Consider the following 24153-nt stretch of genomic DNA (forward strand, 5'->3'; position numbering starts at 1 on the left):
GCCGTTGGCAATTTAAAACAATGGAGATAAATTTTATAACATTAGTCATTTCAATAGTTGATTGAAATTTTACTTAATAAGATTACTGAACTTAAATAACTGTCCAAAATTCCTAAGCAGTTCCGAATTTAACTTTTTTTTCAAGCTGACTATAAAAATCAATCATATATTTGTAAGACAGTAAGATTTGTTTACCAAACTAGAAATACATCACAGGTTGTCAAAATTTCTCCAAGTGGAACACAAAATTAATGGAAACTGTATAAAAATGACCCCCTCTAATTTTTTAAGCCCTACAACTTTTATTTTATGCACTTTTTTGAAAAAATGGACAACTATGGTGCTATACTCATTTTTTTATTATGATTTAAGAGTTATATTAATAAAGGAAAATCCCTTAACTTGATAAGTTTTCTTGACTTATCAGAAAAAACTTTTTGTTACAAAAGTTGTTGCCCACAACCTGTAGGGCTAAAGTGTAGTGTTGCCTGTTGGATAACTTAGATAGTGACTCAATGGATGGTAACTTTACATGGTGACATTGGCAAAAAGTGAGGTTTTTGAAAACTGGAATTGCCATAATTTCAAAAGTAAGCAACATTTTGGCCTGAAATTTTATACACATTTTGGCACACATATGGGTAGTATACATGCCCATTTTGGGTAATATCTAAACTACCAAAAAAAATTTATAGGCATTTTTGTATGTTACACCTGCTAGTCCTTTTTTAGTATGATTTTTGACTTCAAATCCAATTTATTTCCGCGGACATCATTACTTGATTTCAAAATTGACATTCCTGGGTGTGGGACTATGTCTACTTTTACCCTAGATAGGTGGCGCTCTCGGGTCAGCTCAAAGTCCAATATCCATAAATTATTCAGGGGTGTACTACTTCAAATTATTATTAAAGTTCAAATGTATTTTTTCTGATTATAAAAAACAAATATTTTTAAAAACAACAATTTTAATGCTAATAGAGACCAACACTTTTCATTGCGAAATGTAACTGCAATTAATTTGAGTCGGGTTATTTTTTTACGTTCTTCGCTTTAACGACACTGAATCTTATGATGAAATCGTTTATTTCCAAAAATAAACAAAAACTTTTATCTTTCTAATCGAATAATTGAAAACGTTGCAACAAAAAAAAAACTGCTTACTCCCAAGATGTCGAACGAATTTGTTGGGAACGAGAAAAAGTATCTTCAACTCCTTGAGTTATATAAGAAAGCATATTCAACACTTGAAAAACAAAAGCAGTATCAGCACGCACAGGAGTTGTGGAAAATAGTAAAATATGATCAGTCTTTGTATGAAAAAAAAGTAAACGAATTAAAAGTGAAAGCAAAAAAGTCTAAAGGATCAATCATGTCATTCTGAGGAAATGCTTTATCACAGAACTGGAGGTAGAAAATTTCCAAAAAGCGGCTGACGTTTTACCACAAGTTTGGGAGAAAACCGTCATCGACGGTTACCTTGTTAATTGCCGGGCAGTACCAGTTGGAAAAGCATATAAACCGCCGAATCCTGATCCTGTTTGGGCAGAGAAACATTGCCAGCAATCGCGATACTGTCTACAAACTGAGAAATGCCAGGACAAATTATGGTGTTCATCGTTTGAAACAAATTGACTGAATACCATCCCCCAACGTTTCATTCCATTTCCGGCCATCTACGAGTACTGCGAGAATGGTTACAAAGCGATGGAACCGTCTCGATATTTTAAAAACATATCAAACCATTCATACTTTTCAATAAATAACGCGTACGTACGCAGAGGGGGAGGGGGTGTTAAAAGCGTACAAGTGCGTACAAGGGGGGAGGGGGGGTCCAAAAGCATTGGTTTTACTGCATACGTACTTTATGGACGTCCCCTTTTTCCATTTGTTTAACCAGTCAGCAAAAGCTCGAAAAAACTCAGTTTTTTTATCATTTATAATAGCAGCATTACCAAGACAATTATTAGAAAACTGATTTTTTGAATTTGTATTTGTCCACCATTTATTGAATAGAGTTAGGAACAATGCAATATCTAAACGGTCAGGAAAATATGAAATTATTGCTGCTGCTGTAGTTTCATGTAAGATACCTAAGGCAACACTGACATTTTGCTTCCATTTTCCAGGATGGACAACTTTATTATTTATATTTGGTGCTTTTTTTTAAACTTGCATCCAACAGACTGTTCTTTTCTAATAAATCATGAAATATTTTCCATGATATTACTCCTGATTGAACATGAATTTCATCTTTGAAAGCTGAAAAGTTAAATTCTGGAAAAATTAATCTTTTTTTATTAAGTAAGTTGTTTCAAATATTAACCAGATGCACTGTGTCAAAGAATAAGTAAACTTTGTGTGATAGTACATTAATAAACAAACCATCTTTTTTTTCACCATGTGTATTAAGTAATTTTGTAAAAGAAGAAACATTTGAAGCATGATTGTCACAAACAACACCTCGAACATTAAAATTATTTTTTATTAAAAATTGAATCAGGTTAAGAATTTAAGACTTTAACCAGTCACTGTTCAATTTTACAATTGGAATTGCTTTGACAACACAGGAGATATTTTCTTTCAAACCAACTACCATGAAAGAGACTTCTACAAGATTCATTTTCCTCACTAATCTCAATAAGATTGCCACCAGAATATTCAGCACATTGTTGCAAATACATTTCATCAAAAATTATTATAAGATCTTTCGATAAGCTCCCATTTTCATGCAGCAACTTCAAAACTTTCATAGAATCTATTTCACCTGATTTAAGCTTGCCTAAAAGTGATATAGATGGGAGTGGGAATTCCTTCAGCAGTAAATGATAAGTTTGCAGTGAAGTGTACTGCAACATCAATGGAAATTGAAAAACATTTGAAGAATAAGTTTGTTTTGTTTTTTTATTTGGTGACTTTTGAGTTCCTCAAGAATAGAAGACAACTTTTCTTTTTCTGTGCTAAAATGTGAATTGAGATTTTCTAGCATACTCCTTCTTTTTAACATACATTGATGGGTTACTCTGAACCATGACGGTAAGGAAACTGGAAAATTTTTATAAAAAAGTTGGACATGTAAATTTTTGTCAATACGAATAGACTCAGCAACTTCAGGTATGTGTAGTTCATTTTGAATAATTTTATGGAACACAACACAATCATCAAATTTTGAAAATAAATATGCTGTTGGTGAATCAACAGCTGAAAGGGAATCAACATCTTTAGTAATATCTTTTGGTAAAAATTTCTGATATTCATCTTCTTGAAATATTCTTTTAGCTGGTGATTTTCTTGGTCCAGATATAACTGGAAGAGAAGCAGTTGCTATGCTAGCAGGGTATATTGTAGGGACAGGCTTAAGGTTATACAGCAAACGAAATCGTTTTTCTGATGCTCCTTTATGTACTAATTTTTTTCTCAAAGTGTTTTAAACAGATCACAGATGATTTTGTGACGGTCCAAAAATTTTTATTTACAAATCTAATCCATAACTTTCTTAAATCATCATCTTTTGGAAAACTGAAAACTGGAACTACTTCACCACCTAGATAATTGGAGGTACAACCAACAACACAGCATTTATTAACCATAATTACTATCTATTTATAAAATGAAGCTACAATCAAGTATATGAGGTTTAGTTGATGTGAAGATTTAGAAAACGCTGAAGTTTTTATCTTATGCCGGATATACTTATTTAAAATTTGTAGCGCAATAATTAAAATATGTTAAGAAAGTTTGTCCATCCGACGGAATATACGTTTTTTAAACTGGCCTTCTATTTTTTTTCCGACTTAAGCAGGAAAGAAGGCCGTGTATTTAAGTAGGCCATGGTTAAGCTGGTTAAGTTTTATATAACCTGTAAAATAATTTATTTGGACATGTCCTATTACAATTTTAAATGCATAAATGTATAATCAGATGTTTTCTTATTACTTTTCAGTATTTAGTATGAGTGTTATACTAAATACTGAAAATTATTATAAAACGATCGTTTCATTTATTACATTCGTAGGGCGTTTAAAAAGTACATTTAGATGTAGTTTAAATTGCGTTTAAAACTAACGTTTCGGTAAGGTTTAAACGGAACATTCGAATAACTTACGTTCTAAATCAAAACGAAATTAAATTTAAACATTTCGGGCGAACTTTTACTAAACGTTGATGAAATGTTAAGCTTGGTTTCCAATAGTTGTAGAAATGTCGCACCAAAATCGTACAACGTTCGTTTGATCAATTGTGCGGTAAATTGTTGTGCAACGCAATGTTTCCATTAGATTGAATTAGCGCAAAAATCTTTCAAAAAAAAAGTGTAAACAAACAAAAAATAGCCGTCATAAAAAAAAATATCACTCTAAATTATCGACTTTTTGTTACACTTTTAATTTTAAGACGCCAAAAAAGCGTAAAGAAAAAAAAGCATATGTTTTGGGTCAGAGAACTATTTAAAAAACTCGTTAAGCAAGGTGCGTTTAGTTCTTTGGTGCAAAAAATGATGCTATTTGATAGGGAATTTTTTTTTTTATTGATACTTAAAAATGTCTCCTGACAGACTTGAACACCTTTTGTCATTAATCGGATTTTCAAATTTGTCTTAATGCATTCAATGTGTTAAAATGAGGCGGTTGTACTACTGTGCAAAAGGGGAGTTGAGTTTGTAAATTGTATGATTCACAGTCAGATGGGAAAAATATTGTCAAGTTCATAAAGAAAGCAATGACTCATTAGTGTCTCAGGGAAGGTTAAAATAATTCCTCACAATGGCGATGTTTTGTAAACTTTATTGTTGTACAACAGTTATTGTGTGGTTTCCATTAAAAAAAAAAGCTGCGCGTTTTGCACAAAAAACAAAAAACTGTTGTACAACATAAAATTTGTTGTACAACCGACGTTAAGTTGTGCAACTTACACTAGAAAATGTTTCCATTATAAAACAAAGTTGTTGTGCAACTGTTGTACGCCATTCCTACAACTATTGGAAACCAAGCTTTAGTATGCCCGCAGGGATCGGCTGCATTTTAATAAGCATTTAAACCAAAAGGTGCACTTGGCCTACCACTTGGCATTTTTCTAAGTCTAGTATTAATTTTATTTAAGTATGAATTGCTAATACTTAAAACTTAAGTTTTCTTTTAGTTCATAAAAAATAATCAAAAAGAAGTAGAAATATTTTATTTCTTTAATGAAATTAATACTGCAACAACAAGTTTTTTTACCTTTGATTCTTAAAATATAATATTAAATCTTTTTTAAATTATAAACTTTATTATGATGTTTATATGTAAATTTGTAAAGTATAAATAGAAAGACTTTCATTATTTGCAATTTCATAAGTTCAAAGTTAGATAACTTTAACTTAATAACTTAAAGAGAACTTTTTTACATCTCATATAAATAAGTGTAATATAGTAAATTTAAAGTTCTCTTTTGTTTTATTTCATGAAAAAAACTCCTCCGTACGTGCTGAAAGCGTAAATATTTTATACAGCTTAACTTAAGGATTACCCAAAAAAATACTGAATTTCTTTGAAGGAATCGGGTATTGCTTATATTATAAATCAAACTTTACAAAATTGTAGTTTCGTAAAATATATTTTAGCTTAAAAACATAAAATTATTAGCTTTAAACCAAAAATGCTTCAATATTCATGTTAATAACAGCTTAAAATGCCAACAGTTTCGTCATCTACCACCTCAATTTCTTCAGGCCTATCGAATAGAACAGCTGGAACTGAAAATAAATTTATAGGTAAAGCTGAAACTTTTAAAAATAAAAACATAATTAAGAACATTGATAATCAATTGCCACCAGCAAATGTATCAACGTTAAATGTTCCTGCTAACACAATCAAAGCTTCAATGATAAGAATGTTAAGTCAAGTGGAAAAGGACTTGCTAAGAGAAGAAATAAATAGAGAAAAAGAATTAGAGTTCAGACAAATCATTAGATATAAAGATGAGGAAATGAAAATTTTAAAAAAGACTTTGCTTGATGAAAAAAACTATGAAATATATAATTTAAATGAAAAAATTCGAAAGTTTCAGGAAGAATCAAAGCATGGTATTGTAAAAGATTTAAAAAAGGATATTGAGGAACTAAAAAATAGCAATCAAAAATGCAATGAACTACTGAAAATGTATGTTGTATCAGTTAATAAAAAAGATGAAATAATTAATAAAATGAAACTGGATCATGAGCGTGAAATGAATTATATTCTTTATGAAGCAAGGAGGGAGCAATCCAAGAGTGTATCTGAAGTTAATCAAGTAAAAAGAACACAAGTTAATAGCAGTAAAAATGAAACAAATCGAGCTTTACCTGAAAAATCTACAGTAATTGAATACTCTGAGGTTTGTTGCACAATTAGTTTTATGCACACACACACACACACACACACACACACACACACACACACACACACACACACACACACACACACACACACACACACACACACACACACACACACAAACACACAATTTAATATATCTCTAGAGTATTCATTTTACTAGACTTTAAGTAATTATAAAATTTTTGGGAAAATTATTGGATAGTCTTCTTGTGTGTGATTTTTAATGGATAATTACATAAATATGATAGTAGGAGTGGTCAGCAAACTTTTTTGCAGTTGTTTTCCTCTACTTCTGCTTAGTCTATTTCAAACCAAATAAATTCAGTTAAGATTCCAACCAAACAACTTTTCTGTTAAAGCTAGAGCATAATAATGGGTTGTACAAGTCATTTTTTTACTCTTTTGTTGTGTAAAAACACTTTAAGTTAATATAGTTGAGTTATACTGTGTAGATAATTTATCAATTACTATTAACGCTAATTTTTTTGATATGATGATATTATTCTGATTTAACTATACCATTAGAGAAGAACATATTTTCAAAGAGACAATGTTAAAATATCAGTAAATCAAACACATGTTTTTTCCTGTTGTATCTTTCAAGTCGATTATTTCTTATTTCAAACTAAAACTTTGCTTTGAACTTTTGCTTTGATTTTAATTTTAAAAATTAAAGGAAAAACATGTGGTTTAGTGGGTTTTATTTTACTTATTTTAACATATAAAGCTTGTTAAACTAAGTGCATGATAAAATTTTTAACCAACTTGTGCTTTAAGAAGGTACCTTCATTATACCTTTTGCAATTAATTATTAATGTAAATAAAATTTCATTTACAATCATATACAACATCCCCATATAAAATAAATTTTTCCTAATAATTTTTTGTGAAAAAATGTTTTGTATTGCCAACCATAAGAAATGCAAAAAACATTTTTCTCTAGTTTGTTTCTCCTAAAAATATTATTTAAAAAATTCATACATACTCAAAATTTGTTTTTATCTTTCTAGAAGCAGCCAAGCCTAGCGTACCTCAGTACAATAATCAATTTATTAATTATACATAAAAGTAACTATAATCAAATTCAGTCTCTAGAATTATATCCATGACAGAAAAAATCTTTTCAATTTTACTCACCAGCCTCACATTTTACCTTTTTTGAATTGATAATTTTTAAAATGTTAACAACTGAGGTAAATATTGCTTTATAAATAGTTTAAGTAATTTAATATTCAATCATTTTTTAGTTAAGAGCAAATGCATTGCACTTGGAACTACAGAATATTTGTCCATCTACATTCAAAGCAGAAAAAAAAATTAAAGATTTAACTGTCAGAAACATTGAACTCAATTCTTTAGTTCAAAAACTTGAAGAGCAAATTCAACAAATAAAGAGCACCTGGAATGATTCAGTAATGATTTACTTATACCTTACTTAAAAGAGAAGTTGAAATGCTAAATCCAATTTCTCTATGATTTTATTATCTTTCAATTGTATAAAATATATGTAACTAATTCCTAAAAATGTTGTCTAAGTCATCTTAATTGTTTAATTTTTCAAATGCAGATATTTATTTTTTTAAAATACTTTTACATCTCAAGTATAATTTGGTTTTTTGTATTTTTGTTTTATTTTTCATTGCTTTTTTTATCTTTAACTAGCTAAAAAATTTTCTTTGCGTAAAATAAATAACAATTTTAGGATTTTTTATTTTGACAATTTTTAAAATTTTTTTAGTTGAAAAAAATTGAGCTTGAGAAATCAAAAGAAGAGTCTAAACTTATTTCTAACATTAAAAAGACATTTGGAATTCAGCGTGCAAAGGATTTAGCTGATCATGCACGAATCATTATGCTTAAAGATAATGAGATTAAAAAGTACCAATCAATCTTAGAAGAAACAGCAAAACAGGTTGATTTTCGCTAAAATTATGAAAGAAAAAACTCATCTTCAATGATTTATCATCATTTCATTTGTCATTATACAATAGAGGATCATCATTCATTCTTTTCATTAGTCATTAGGACTATATATTTGCTCAAAATAGAATGACTACTGAAAATTACTCCACTTACTCAAAACTGGTTAAATTAAAAGCTTTAAAAGCTTTAAACTAAATTTCAAAATTTTTATTTTGGCTGCTTAAATCATTCTTTAACAATGGCTTTAAATTCATAAATTGTATTTTTATTTCGGGCCAAATTTTTGATTATATTTTAAGATTATTTTGAAGTGAAATTTGATTGTCCTTTGTATTTTCATTATCAGATATGTTCTAAGCATCTTCAACGTTTTTAGTAGTAAAAGAGAGAAGTGTAACTAACTTATTTAAGTTGACTATCACTTTTTCTGTGGCCTGCAATTTCACATGTCTGAGAAGAGCTTTGATGATGTTTGCTCAAAGCTGGTATGCATAAATTCTTTGAAGTGCAGCAAGGCAGCTTCTCTAAGGATAAGACCCATTGCCTAATAATTATATTGTAGATGGTTGTGTTTGTTCAGAGGATTGTAATGAATTAAACTATTTAATGAAAGCGCAAAAGAAGTTTTTTACAAACCTAATAATTACATATTGTTTCAAAGTTTTTTTCATACAAGAATTTTTTGGAAAAAGAGCTTTTGACAATAGCACAACCCAATAAGAAGTAATTTATCAAAATTACTTCTTTAATTTATTTCATTAAAAAAAAAAAGATGAAAAAATTTACACCAAAGGTAGGTTTCAATTATTTCATCATTTTTTTAAAATGGAGTTTATTGCAATTTATGCAAAGCAAAATGAAGATAACCTGTTAAAAAAAAATGAAGCTTTTATGCTTAAAATATAAATTAACAACTAAGGTGTAAGTAATGTTATTAATTTAATGATGTCGTATATTTATTGCAACTTATTAAAGTTAAACCTATATCCTAAACACAGCAGTATAATCTATAGCTAGCATTGTAATATAATTCAGCAATTAAATTTTTGTTAAAATTTCTTTAATCGTTCTCAATCATACCTTATTTTCTTGTCAAATGGGAAAAAAAAAAAAAAAAATGAACCTGTATAATGCTCAACTCTAGTTTTTATTAGTGTTTGCTTCTATTTTTATATAATGAATCCCATATTTATCATTTTATGTCATATTCATCATATTATGACATACTAAAGTGGTAAAATAGTTGACTTAGACAACTTAATGTTATCATATTGGTTGCTGGTTTACATGTGTAACATTCTTTGTTTAGAACATAGAGCTCAAAAGTACAGAATCTGGGAGACAAATTTGGACCTTTAGAATATTAGTGAAGTAAATGTATAAATTGTGCATTTACTTCCACTTATGATAGCATAAATAGAGCATTTTTTGAAACAATAAATAGTACATTACTGATTTCCATGTTAATCTAATACAAATTAGCTTATAACAAGAAGTTACACTCTTGTATTAGTTGTAGTACCATCTTGTTCCCAAAGCTTGTTATCTGAGTATATTGACTTGAACCAAGGCCACACAAACAACATCTAGGTAGATTTTGTGGTTAAAGCCAAACCCTAAATTTAATGACAAAACAATATGGACACAAGATTTTTTTTATCAGAGGTGACAGCTCCATGTATCATGAAATCATGAGGCTACCATGTATCATGAAATCATGAGTCTTTATCACTGGTGATACTCTTGGGCCACCTCCCCCCAACAATTATTACTTCTGTTGAATGCCTTATCTACTGTTAACAAATTCTGAGAAAATTTTGACTGTTGATCCTTTATCAACAGGATCAATTATCAATGTTTTGCTTTTCTGCATTTGATATTGAAGATGAGCTCTTAACTTTATGTCAAGTTATTTTAGAGCAATACTTGTTTATTTCTGAAACTTTTAAATCTTTTCTGTTTTTTTAATGGATGATTTTTGGTTCAAATTGGAATTCATTAGAAGAACTTCAAAACTGAACTCCCAGCAAAACCCACAGTTTCTATAACATAAACACTTTACTCAATTCAGCCTCTTAAAGTAAATTTCACTGCAATAAGTAATGATTGCTTATGTTTAAGTCTGAATTTGTCTATTGTACTACGTAAATTAAGAATTGAGTTTAACAAGTTAAATTTTTTCTCCTAGTCTAGAATTTACTTTTATCTTAAGCTTTGATTTATATGTGTATACATAGTTTGTATAAATTTGATTAGAAGTTAAATGTACTCTACATTCTTACATATGCATATTTCACATGATGAAGTTAGAATTTTTTAGCAAATTAGCTCTTGGGTAATTTTTTATTAATCTTGAATTTGTTTACTGTAGCAAAGTAAATTTGTTGAAAATGAAAAGGCTCTTCAGTTTGCTGAAAAGGAACGTTTACGTCTTGAAAGACAATTATTGAATTCTTCAGTAAGTTACAGCAAAGTCTATTTATATAGCTGCGATTTTCTAGCAAGAATCCAATAAAAAACTTTGAGTTATAGTTTTTTTAACAGCTCTTTTTTATTACTTAAATTATATTAAATATCTAATTTATCTGAGCAGAATGTTTGTTAAGGTTATTTGCTTGCAATTTTCTTTTCAGTGTAATGAAATAAAGCCTTTACAGCTTGAAGTAGAAAGCTTAAGACAGATCAACATTTCAATTGCAAAAGAATTAGAAAGCTTTAAAAAAACTCTTTCTTTAAGTACGCCCAAGGAAGAAAAATTGGTTCAAATTGAATTAAGTAACATGAAAGAACAATTAAAGTATGAGAAAGAAAAAAACTTTGAGATGGTAATATTTTGATTTCTATTTGTTTTTTGAAAGTTTGTTAAAAAAATTAGAAGTAGTTTTTCTACATAAAAATTTCATGTAATTTGATTTACATGGAAATTTTCATATAGGAACTTTCATGTAACAGCGCTTATTTGTAACTTTTGTTACATTTCCATGTATAAGTGCTTATCTATAATTTTAAAACACATATAACTTTCCGAGACTTGAAAGAAACTTTTGAAATGAGTATTAAACTACATTTTCAGGAATCCAATTTGTTGAAAATGAAAAATACAAAATTTGTTAAAGAAGATAAAGAGTTGCAATGTAATCTTTTGGTAAGGTTATGTTTGAAATAGAGATATGTTAACAATAGTGTTTTATATAGTATACTTTGGTAAACAAGTTGATTATTAATGTTTTTTTTTTTAAGGTTTCAACTGGCAGCTACATAAAATTCACTGATATAAATAATGGTTGTGATCACGTAAAACAAAAGGAAAGTCATATTCAGAATCACTTAAATTCACAAGGAATCAGTATTTGTACACAAACTGAATGTTTTTTGCCCCACAGCTCTGGTCAAAATTATCCAAGTATCCTTTATTTATATTTTTGTTTATTTATATATATATTTTTTGTTTATTTATTTATATTTATATTTATATTTTACAAACTTGAATGAATTTGGTTCTGTGTTTAAGTAGATGTTATGTAATTTTCTGATGAAGTTTTTTATGTTAAATAACTTTTTTGCAGTTTACTTTTATTTTTTCATGTTTTCTTTCTAAACCAGAAAATTTGAATGTAATTGCTCTTAATTAACTACTACAAATCAATTTTAAAGTGTTAACAATATGTAATGAATAAATAAAACATTTTTCTGAAGTTGTTTATTTAATTCATATCCTTGCTCCAAGAAGCAAATGTTTACATTCTTGCTTAAGAACAATAGCAAGATGATCCAACAATCATCAAATGCTAAGTTTCTTTATAGTCTTAGCATTCTTGTTGTTTTTAGATTATTCCTGCAAACAGAAATTTTTGGATTCAACAAAAATACTACCTACTTTTCAAAGTATTAGCAAGTTCTCTCCTAAAACTTATTTTGATGAAAACCTTCAGGGGTATCTTTTTTCAATTGTTTTATAAACTTAATTTAACTTTAATTTTGTCTAATAGAGTTTTAAATTGTAAGCAATTATATATAATTTTGTTTAGTGTAAAAGATTTCAATATGTTTGTTTCAAATTACACTTATGATCCATCTGTCTATTCTCGGAATGAAAATTTTGATTTGGAGCTGCCTTTGTGCAAAGGGGAAAAAGTGTATGTTTATGGAGATATGGATGAGGTTTTGTTAAAAACTTTTTTTTTCAAATGTTATTTTGCTATTTTGTTCTAAAATGTATTATGCTGTATGGTATGAGATTTTTTACATATTTTTTGTATTTATTTTGTTCATTAAATTTAAAAAAATCTTCATTACCTTTTCTGTTTGTGATTCTTGTATCAAATTATTCAATCATATCCAGGATGGCTTTTACCTAGCAGAATTGAAGTCTGGTGAGCGAGGATTAGTACCATCTAATTTGATTGAAAAAGTTAATGGTATGAATTTTTTATTGTTTCACAATCATTAAAGATGAGTTTTGGACAACAGAAAAAAGTTTTAATAATAAATTTATGAAATTCTCACAATATAAAATCAAGAAGTTTTCTTAAAATATTAACTTACAATTATGATGTTTTTGTGGTACAAACTTATAATTTTCCTAAAATTTCTTGCCAGTCCTGTTAGTATTACAAATTTTTTGGACTATGTAAAGGATTGCACTTTACAAATCATTTTTTATTTTGTTGCACTTACACACATATTAAATGAAAATAAATGTCTTATTGAAATTTCTATCCTTTTGCCTTCACACAGATCTTTAAAAATTATGGCAGATCATCAATAGCAATACACACAACATCCATTAAAAAGTTGGACACTGCTTTCATCAATGGTTACTTTGATTTCTCCAAATGATAATCATCCCATTCTATGTTTAGTTTTCAACATTCAGTGATTAACTGATTGTAACAATACCACAATAGTGTTGATTATCCAAATAAAAGTTCAAAGATTTGATTTTACTGTATTTGAGTAACAGTATTTATGGTAGAACTAGGTATAAGCTTACATAACTGTAAACATCTCAGCATAAGTTTAATAAATTCTTACAATAATTACTTATGAAGTTCTAGCAGTACAATAGTATTGATCTTCTTGTAAATGAAGCAATGGCAGATAACATCAAACCTTAACAAAATAAATTTTCAACTAAGCAATAAACCAGTTTTTTTGTAAAGAAATACATACTTTAAAAACATTTTTACTTTATAAAAGCTGCTTTTTAAACCTTTTTCTATTGTCTAAGTTGAATCAATTTTATATTTATTTGGTGATCAGCTGCTATTTAAACTCTATTTAATATCAAACTTAAACTAATTCCAGATGACATAATAAATATACCACTTGATGAGAAAGTAGATCTGGTTAAAGATGATCCTCTCTCAGGTAAAAGTTTTTAGTTTGAAAATTACTTAAAATATTTAGCAAAATTACTTTATTAAAATATTTAGCAAAATTGTTGTATTTCAGACTCAATATATAGTGCTTTTAAAAAATGAACTGCATTAAATTTTTTTGCTAAAGGTACATGGCCCAGCCTAATTACTAAAACCCAGCTAAAACCATTTTTTTCTTTTATACCTTTAACTTTAAAATTTCAATGTTATTTTTAAACTAAATCTATAAATAGATTTAGATTAGGTAGATTTTACTAGTTCAGTTCATATTTTTAAGTTCACTCTCTGTCCTAATATTTAAGTTCCTAAAATTAAACATTTTATTAGTTTATAGTTCAACAAAATGAATAATTAATCATAACAGATACAGTAAACCATATTTTAATGGGTGGGCTTTATTATTTCCCAGGCCTTAATGCCCTGTACTAAAGCCTGGCAGGTAATATCTTATAATTTGTTCAATGAATTTTAAAATGAGATATTGGCTTGATTTTTTTTATTTAAAATTTTTGATAGGTTGATTTAGAAGAAAAGGTAATAGGCGCAATATAACATAAAAGAGCAAAATTTCAAATGGCTTATTTTTGTAAGCCATTACATCAATTTTACACGATATTTACAAATTTAGTTTGAAACTGTTTTCCAAACAGTTTCTAGTTTTTATTTTAGGCTAATGTATTCAACTTACTAATTACTTTTACTAATTTTTGTCCATCTGAGCCCAAAAAGGTTCTTTTGAATTCAATAATGCATTCTCTAGTATTTTCTATGTAATTGTATTTTTTTATTGATTTGACCTTTATAGATATAATACACACCTATAATAGATATAATTATACCAATAAAACACACATAATCCATTAAAGCACAAAATACCAATAATTTATTAACTTTGCGATTCTTGTACAATAATGGGACTGATATACTTTTCAAATTCAAATCTTTTCAATAGATGTTTACTATTCCTCTTTATTACTTCAAATGACTTTCATCACTAAAGACACTTTCTTCCACTTTGCCATAGACCAAGCTATTCCTTAATCTTTTCAGCTCTAAGAATCAGCAGCAGTTTCTTAATGTCCTGCTGAATTCCCAATATATGTCAATGTTTTTTATAAGCAAAAAGTTTCTTACTGGATTTAAATAAATACATTTTTCATGGTTTTTAAAAAAGCTACTTATAAGCTTACAATAACTAATCTGTGGGTTAGCTCTAGAAAAAGTATAATGTGAGGCGGGTCTTTTAGAACATTTCTTCTTATATATTTAGGGGAGCGGGGATGGGGTTTTAGTGTTTTGTATAGGTTAGGAGGTTTGGGTTAAAGGTGTATCGGGAAGCCTCTTTGTTCTATGTAATGGTAGCACTCTGACTTATTCTTGTTAACACGCATACTTTTCTTTATGCACAAATTTTGTTTAAACTTTAATAATAACTATCCTTTTCCTTTAATATACCGTAATCCTTAATAAAAATCTCTCCACTTTAAATTATATAAAAACTATTTCTTCTAAACTTCTTTTATAACATCAAAACTCCGGTCTACTTATTTTTCATAGAACCTAAAGCTCTGTATCAACTCTTGTCTTCATAATAATTGAAGTTCTGTCTTGTATTTCCTCCTTTCGTATCTCCTCTTTTTTGTATATCCCTCGACTAACCAACCCCCTTTGTTTCTGATGGACTCTCTTTTCTGTTTCGTATCTCCCTTTTTATATTGGTTATAACTCTCTGGGCGTTGGCATCTTTTCATTTTTTATTCGTTGCTGTGTAAAATATTAGTTAATGGTTTTAGGTGGTTTTATTGTTATAAACAGGATCTTGTTTTACTTAGAATTAGCTTCCTCACATAGCTCCATTATTCGGCAAAAATCGTCCCTTGGAAAAAAGGTTTGGGGTGGTAGGTAATATGGCGAATTAGGAATCCAACAAAATAATTGTTCATTGTATTTCTTTCACACATCTTTTCTCAGTTTGGGGAAGAGTCTGCTTGAGGATACTTTCTTTTGGTCGACTTAATGGGGATGCTGTTCAAGTGTTTCATTATATCGGCTGTATTGCTGTATTGTTTCATTATATCGGCTTTAGTGTGTATCTCAAAATCACATAAAAATTGTAATTTATTGTAACTAAACTTGTTATTATTAACATTTTTATTAAGTTTTTTTTATAGAAAACAAACAAATTAATACAAATTGATAAAGCTTTCATTTGAGAAGAAAAGTTTAGAAAAAAACAGAGAAGAATTATATTTTAAAATTTTGTCTTTTTTTATTATTATATTTTATGTTATTTTTTTGTCAATAACCACAGTTATTGCTGATGGTGTTCTACACCAAGGGATGGTTTACAGCATTATGAACTCTATTGGCTCCCCATATTTATCTTGAACTTATCAAGAAATTATACAAGCAAATACAAGTAGTGGAATCAAGCAGGCTCTAATATTGAACATTTAGAGTATTTGTCAGAGGAGCTTATTGCACTTAGTTTCATTGATGATTGTGTAACAGACTACACAAAATGTCTGATTTTGAGTGCCATGCAAACATCAGGCTCATCCACTAAACAGAACATCCACTAAAGAAAATCGTTTTTGGCCCTGCACTTGTGAGCTCTTAGAACTTGCAAGACCTTGTCACCAAAAGCAACTGTAAATTCTTTGCCATCACATGGTTACCATCAACTTTTATCAACAAAAATGTAGAGCCCTGTCAAAGTCAATTTATAATGTAAACTTCTAAAAGTCAACTTATCATAGTTAAATATAAATCAGTAAATACCAGTAAATAAATTATAAGTTTTAAATCTAAATTGAAAAAAAAAATTTTTTTTTTTGTACTTTTGGCCTGCTTTTTGACTGAAATGTCAGGGGCTTGGAGGCCTAGTGGCTTAAACTTATGGAGAGCAGAGGCTCAAGATTTTTTTTTTGAATTTTCTCTCAAGATTTTTTTTAGCTTCTCAGTAACTTCTAACTAACAACTGTTTTTTTTATTCACTAGAGTGTGCAAGAAGGATCTTTTGTGCTGAAACATTTTTTAAATTTATAAACTTTAGTTTTTGATGCTCCTAAAAATTTATAAGTTGAGTTGTGTGTAAACTCACATGAACTAAACTTGATACTTTAGATATCTGTAGTTTCCATTTTGAAATTTCTAACTAAGTTGATCTTTTTGTAAAAAAAATTTTTCAAAACTAAGTTGATCAGTTATGATTGAACAGCCAAAACTAATAAACATTAACAAATTTTGGGATTTACATATTCCAGTTACAAAACCCAATTGAAAAAAAAGTTAGTTATTAGTTTTAACAAAGGTTGCTTACAGATTAACTTGCTATAAAGATTAACTTTATAAGTTAGATATTAAAAAGTATCAATTCTTTCACTTATATTTAATTTAGAGGAGTATCTTATGAAGAGCTTTTGTATCTCCACTGTTAGAGATGAAACTGCAGAAAATACTGGTAAAACTTCTGTATTTTAAGCTATTCTAAAATTATAGCAATTTTTGTGTTAAATTGCTTTTATTTTCTATTGATTGGTTGCATCATTTTTAATGGTAAGCTTACAATGTAATCAATAATTTTATGGGTTATTCACTAAAAAATTTATTTTAAATGTTCTTTTCTTCAGATGAGTTCCAAGATTCTCCTCCTACAAAAGTTCATATTGAAAGATATTTAGATAACTGTATGGTAGTGGCATGGTCACTTCCCTTAAATATCACTGATATGAAAATAGTCAAAGGATACTCAATTTATGTTAATGGGATTTTTAAGCAAACTGTTTTGGGTGCTTTTAGAACAAAAGCATTAGTTTCTAATGTTGACTCAAAGGTTTTAAAATTTCCCTCTTATTTTTTTGTAATTTTTTTTAGCCTGTTTTTTTTTTTTTTTTTGGCAGAAGAGAAACGTGTTTTTGTTGCAAGTAATAGATTCATGTGTAATAAAAATATTTTACAATGACACATCTTAGGTGTTTTTGTGCACAATTACATACAAAGCTCAACAACAACATCTTACTTCAAGTACAAGACTTTTACTGCGTACATACATCACTATTCTTCAACAGTAACATGCTCAATCAAAGCACAAGATGAAAGTTTTCTTGTGATGAAAGTTTTGACATTAACATTTATTGCATAGTTTTTTCTCAGTTATGTCGGGTTAGTGTTTCAACATTGATGGTTGATGGTAAGAAGTCAGATCCTTTGCTTGCTACTGTTTCTGCTGGTGATTATCAAGGTAGTTGAATATTTTTTTTATTCAATGAAAATAACATTGAAGTATAGATTAGTCTCAATGTGGTAAAATGTTTAAAATAGAAAGAAAAGCTCTATGGGACCAGATTTAGATTTGAATATTTAATTATTACTTTATAATACTTAACAATGTAATTAAATTCTTTGTGATTTTGTAAAGAAATTTTTTTTTGTTGTAGTATTTAAATTTTTGTTGAAAAGACAAAAAAAGTCCTTAGAGCAGAAGCTCCTAGTTATCATTACTTTTATTATTAGAGCAGAAACTCCTAGTTATTTTTACTATAGTAGTAGTTAGTTAGTTGAGTTGAGTTGTTGTTTAGTTTATTTGCTTGTTTAGTTGTTTGTTTAGTTGTTGTAGCAGTTATAGTAATAAGTAAAAATGAGAATATTTATACTAATCTTATAAATAATCCATTTTTTACAGATATTTCCAGAGAAATGTCTCAAACATCTCTTGGTGAGTTTAAGAATGCTTTTCAAGAAGATGGTTTTAGGCAATACAATGAAACTAACAATTATTTAGTGAAGAATACAGAATCACTTATCAGAGTTCACAATAGTATATCAGTTGAAGATAAAGATACATTATCAAGTGATGGCAAATTTTCAGAGAATGGATGGCAGAACATAGTAAATGCAGTCAGTGGCATTTTAGTTTAGTTTTATTGGATTAATTTCATGCTATTTTTTAGAATTGCTTTTCATATATTTATTGAAATAAGTGCATTTATTAAAAGAAATTTACCCTATGTGTATAAGTCATGAATTTAAAAGGTTCAGATGTACTTAAAGTTGCCAACTTATATACTGACTCATTTTTTTTAAAATCAAAACTTAAATAAAATAGTTGTATTTGGAATAGTTATATATTGTTATACATTGGATTGACTTATACACTGATATATATGGTGTTTACTAAAAAAATTAATTTAAAAAAAACTTTTTTTTATAATTAATATGCCTTTACAAAATCATCTAAAAATATTAACAATTATTTTGCTTTGATGAATAATCTTAAAAAACTATGCAAGTATTGTAATATTATTTTGGTATATATATATATATGTATATATATGTATGTGTATATATATATATATATATATATATACACATACATATATATACATATATATACATATCATAATTATTCACATATGTTTTATTACTATTAGTTAAAGTTACATGAAGAATAAATTAATTTGTTAACTAATTTAATTTATAATTTGCTTTCATCTATGCTACCTTTACTGGGAATAATTGCTTTAAATGTTTGTGGCTTTCTGCATGGCAAGTTTTCCAATTTATGAAAGTCTATTTTATGTTCTTCACATTTTGGTTTCTATCACATCTCTTTTTCATTCTTGGGCATTAGTTTTTTTGATATCTCTGTTTAATTCATCCCATAAAAATTCAATATGGGAAAGATTGAGTGATTGGGGAGGCTAAATAATTCTTTTAATTAGTATATCATTTTCTAACCCCTAAAATAATTACTACAATATTTTGAGGAGTGCTTTTGGTCTGTATCTTCTTGAAAAATGAATGGTTTTCCAACTTTCCTGAATGTGTATTTGGGGATTTTAAAAAATCTTGCCAAACCTGAAGGAATGGACTGATTTTTTAAAATCTCCAAATACACTTCTTTTGTCATTATTCTGTCTATTTTAACAATATCACCGGTATTATTAAGAAAAAAACCACACAATATGACACTGTTTCCACCATGTTTTACAGTTACACTTCTTCACTGTTTTCACAGATAATGGATCTTCTTGGTAACTATTCATCATATTTTCAACTGGGGCAGTTAATAGTTTATCTATATATTATTATAATAGTTAACTAGTGGTAGCAACTCTTCTGTCTTCAGTAGTAGAGAAAATAGTTGATATCCTGATTATTTCCAATTGACCACACTGTCAATCACATTGTTGAAGTAGAAATTTAAAATTTTTTTGCACTTTGTCCCATTGAATATTTTTTTTGTTGCAATCTAAATATTGCCAATTGTATATTCTTTGAAATTCTTGTTTTCTAAGAATTTTTGATTTTAAACTTAAATAACAAACTTACAATTATTTATTAATAATTATTATCAAAATTCGTTCTTTTCAAATATAATACGAATAATTGTTAGATTTATGATTTTTTTTTTCAGTAGTTTTTTACTCAAATTTTCTTTTTACATTTATATTACTATGATTTACAAATGTTGCAAAATTAAAAAAGAAAGAAATATAAGATTTTTAATAAAAGATAATTTTTTTAAAAACTTCTATTATTTCAAATAATTATGGATGGTAGTGTATCTATATATAAATACACACACACATATAATACACATATATGTTATAAATATTTCATATTTTAGAGCAAGGTGGATGATCAAATTAATGGTTCAGCAAGTTGCATTAATCTTATTTCAAACAACAAAATAACTACGGACATCATAGAATATGAAGACCGTCTTGTGGTTTCAAGCAATGAACTATCCACTATTGAAGAAGAAACTGAATCATTGTTATCAAGTTTAAGAAGCACAGATTCTTTCTCTTTAGATGATAAGGTGATGGAAATTGATTCTGTTGAAAACAGACCTGAAGAATTACATAAAGAGGTAGTAACTAAAGTTATGAAAAGTGAGTTCAGTTTATCTCATTCCACTGAATCCAAAGATTTTTCAACAAAATTAGCTTCTATGGAACTGAGAAATGAAACATTTGTTGATGAAAATCATAATAAAACATTTTCTTTTGAAGTTAAGAGTGTTTCTCAGGATGTAATTTTTAAAAATGAAAAGGATTTAATTGATGATTATCCTGAATTGCCATTTGATGATTTTGATAAATTACAGAAAAAAACTAAGTTAAATAAATCTAAAAATGAACAACAAGTTAGTAAAAATATATCTGATGGGGATACCATTGATGAAAAAAATATTTTTGAAAGTAGTTCACAGGTTTTATCTCCCATGATTGTAATTGAGAAAAATGATGCTCTTCCTTGGAAATACCCTTCCGAAAAAAGACCACATTCTGCCAGAAGATCGCTTGATTTTAATGATGTAGATATTATTGAGGAATTTTCAAAAGCATTAGATGACAAGAGTGGCAGCATGGATAAAAATAAAATTGAAGATAAATTTATTGAATCCCCTTTGAGCAGCATTGAGAAAAACAAAATTGAAGATAAATTTAATGAAAGCCCTTTGAATAGTATTGTTGAGTCCACCATCAAGCCTCAATCTGCCACATTTTATTCTCTCGGTATAGTTGACAATTCAGATTCTCTCATTCTTCCAAAAGTACCCATTAACTACCAGACAAGTCTCTATGACCAAGAGGAAGACACCTATCCTATAGAGTCTCTTGTAGACGATAAGGAGCTTGTCAGTCATAATTTACCTGCTACTCTTGAGCAGACCAACTCAAAAAGTATACAGAAATCTTTGAATAATTTAGACAAGTCACTTGAAAAGTTAAATAACCATACTGAAATTTTAGAAAGCTACTTCACCGAATCAGCAGTTAAAAACCTTAAATCATCCCCTATATTAGAAGATTGTGCTCTAAAGGAAAAAGATGCTGTTCGTATGTTTATAGCTTTATACAATTATGACCCAATAACTATGTCTCCTAATGTTGATTGTGCTTCTGAGGAACTTGGTTTTGAAGAAGGTGATTTGATTCAGATTTTTGGAAACATGGATGAAGATGGTTTTTATTTTGGAGAGCTGAACAATGTTCAAGGCTTAGTTCCTAGTAACATGGTAAAAGAAGTTGGATTGAATAACAACAGCTTTTTGAAGAATTTTCGTGATTTAAAATGCGATGAAGAAACTTTTGTATTTAAAAAAGATCCGAAAGAGAATTCTTTAACAAGTAAAAGTGTTACCGATTTATCGCAAGGATATGCTATAGGCAGATTATCCGCTAGTACGCCAAGTCTATCCCAACCAGAGAGTTACTTAAAGACGCGAAAAATGATGATCACGTTATTTCCGTATGATCCAAATATGAGCTCTCCAAATGTTGATTCTGAGGTTAGAAATTTTTAATGTTTTATGCCCAACCAACAATTCATAAATTTATCAAAAAGAAAAAGTATCGTTAGAGTTTTTAATGTAAAATCTTTTTCTAAAAAATTTATATTGATAGGTTGAACTTGCATTCCAAGCAGACGAAATTGCTTATGTATATGGAGATATGGATGAGGATGGGTTTTATAATGTAAGTCAATCTTTGATATTTTTATATTTTAGATCTAATAGTTTTTACTAAAAGTCAAGCTTTTGAATTTTAATTAGAATAACAACAATGATGATGATGATGATGATGATGATGATGATGATGATGATGATGATGATGATGATGATGATGAGGAGGAGGAGGAGGAGGAGGAGGAGGAGGAGGATGAGGATGAGGATGAGGATGAGGATGAGGATGAGGATGATGAGGATGAGGATGAGGATGAGGATGAGGATGAGGATGAGGATGATGATGATGATGATGATGATGATGATGATGATGATGATGATGATGATGATGATGATGATGATGATGATGATGATGATGATGATGATGATGATGATGATGATGATGATGATGATGATGATGATGATGATGATGATGATGATGATGATGATGATGATGATGATGATGATGATGATGATGATGATGATGATAATAGTAATAATAATAATAATAATAGTAATAATAGTAATAATAATAATAATAATAATAATAATAATAATAATAATAATAATAATAATAATAATAATAATAATAATAATAATAATAATAATAATAATAATAATAATAATAATAATAATAATAATAATAATAATAATAATAATAATAATAATAATAATAATAATAATAGTAATAATAATAATAATAATAATAATGATAATAATAATAATAATAATAATAATAATAATAATAATAGTAATAATAATAGTTATATTAATAATAATAATAATAATATGATTCATAGGGCTCAATCAATGGTAGAAATGGGCTTATTCCTTCAAACTTCGTCCGCGAAGCCACGGATAAAGATATTTCAAATGTATGTTCTTTTATCACAGCTTTAATGAAATATTTTACAAATCAGTAATCAGCTTTTAATGACATTTCGATGTTCAAATGTTATATGTTTGAAAAAATTTTAAATTTTATTAATATTATTATTTTTATATAATTGAGAAAACGTGTCGCTCTGGCTTTTGGTTTGATTAAAAGCACCAGTAAAGATCGCAGTAGGAAATTTATTGCTAGTAGTTGACCATTTTCTTGCTTAAGTTGATATCTGGCTCAACTAACTCATACATTTCGTTGATTTAAGAATTTCGGAAATAAATTTACTAAAAGTAAAATAAAAAATACAAATCAGTTTCGATAAGAAAACTGCCGCCCATCAATTGTACAGCGAATCTCTTTTCAAGTAAATGGCTTTTCAAGTAAGTAAAAGTATTACTTTCAACAATAAATTGTAAGTCTTACAATTTATTGTTGAAAGTAATACTTTTACTTACTTGAAAGGCCATTTACTTGAAAAGTGATTCGCTGTACAATTGATGGGCGGCAGTTTTCTTTATGAAATTGATTTGTATTTTTTGAACTGTGTAAGTTATCATTAAAGTGCAGGGGGGGGGGGGGGAGAGGGTATTGACATTAATCTACTACGTCTATTTTACAATTGAAAATGATCGATCTGATAATCTTCTTTGTTTCAGTTGGCAACGGATTCTCCAAAGATGAAAAAAAAGAAATCAATTTTCAAGAAAAGCAAAAAAATTTTATCTCGTCTAAAAGGAAAATAATTTTTTTACTGAAAAGTTATAATTTTTATTCCGTAGTTATTGGTTAGATATAAATCCTTGACCTCTAAACTTAGCTGAGTGTTATTTTCTAACAATATTAAATATCCATGAAATATTTTGATTTTATTAAATAAAATCCTTTCTTTGTTTTGTAGACGTCGGTTTTTTCGAGAGTTTTGATTTTCGTGATTTTTTTATAGTGGTATCAGCATGTTTTGTATTTACAAAAGATATTTAAGTTTCTTACATATTTATTTAATAGGTATTTACAAAAGATATTTAAGTTATATTAATTTAAAAAGTATTTGTTATATATTCGTAATTTTTTTTTAACTTGTAATAAATTGAAACTTCTCATATCGATTACATGATATTAGACTTCCTTTTCCTTATCTTTACTTCCTTCCTTGTT

The 24153-nt window shown here is 28.0% G+C and overlaps 1 protein-coding gene across 9 annotated transcripts; it reads left to right on the forward strand.

Annotated features, from left to right (window-relative positions):
* The first annotated feature begins 5448 nt into the window (after positions 1–5448).
* On the forward strand, positions 5449–23756 carry LOC145184032 (uncharacterized). 9 transcript variants are annotated; one of them, XM_090092656.1, is made up of 19 exons: positions 5449–6351; positions 7601–7765; positions 8092–8265; positions 10648–10734; positions 10910–11101; positions 11350–11421; positions 11517–11679; positions 12105–12210; positions 12305–12437; positions 12619–12694; positions 13584–13646; positions 17058–17120; positions 17290–17492; positions 17813–17900; positions 18342–18571; positions 20289–21959; positions 22075–22146; positions 22913–22987; positions 23655–23756. In XM_090092656.1, the coding sequence occupies exons 1-19, from the start codon at positions 5668–5670 to the stop codon at positions 23739–23741; spliced, it is 4404 nt and encodes a 1467-aa protein (XP_089948782.1). In that variant the 5' UTR covers positions 5449–5667; the 3' UTR covers positions 23742–23756. The 9 variants fall into 9 exon arrangements, 8 of the variants coding, with proteins under 8 accessions (XP_089948782.1, XP_089948783.1, XP_089948784.1 ...); XM_090092657.1 differs by having other exon boundaries at positions 18342–18556; XM_090092658.1 differs by lacking the exon at positions 10648–10734.
* Positions 23757–24153: the final 397 nt, after the last annotated feature.

This window comes from Hydra viridissima, unplaced genomic scaffold, assembly GCF_058129835.1.
Source record: "Hydra viridissima isolate aposymbiotic clone 2 unplaced genomic scaffold, HvirCarnegie_v1 scaffold_7, whole genome shotgun sequence".
NCBI classification, from domain to species: domain Eukaryota; kingdom Metazoa; phylum Cnidaria; class Hydrozoa; order Anthoathecata; family Hydridae; genus Hydra; species Hydra viridissima.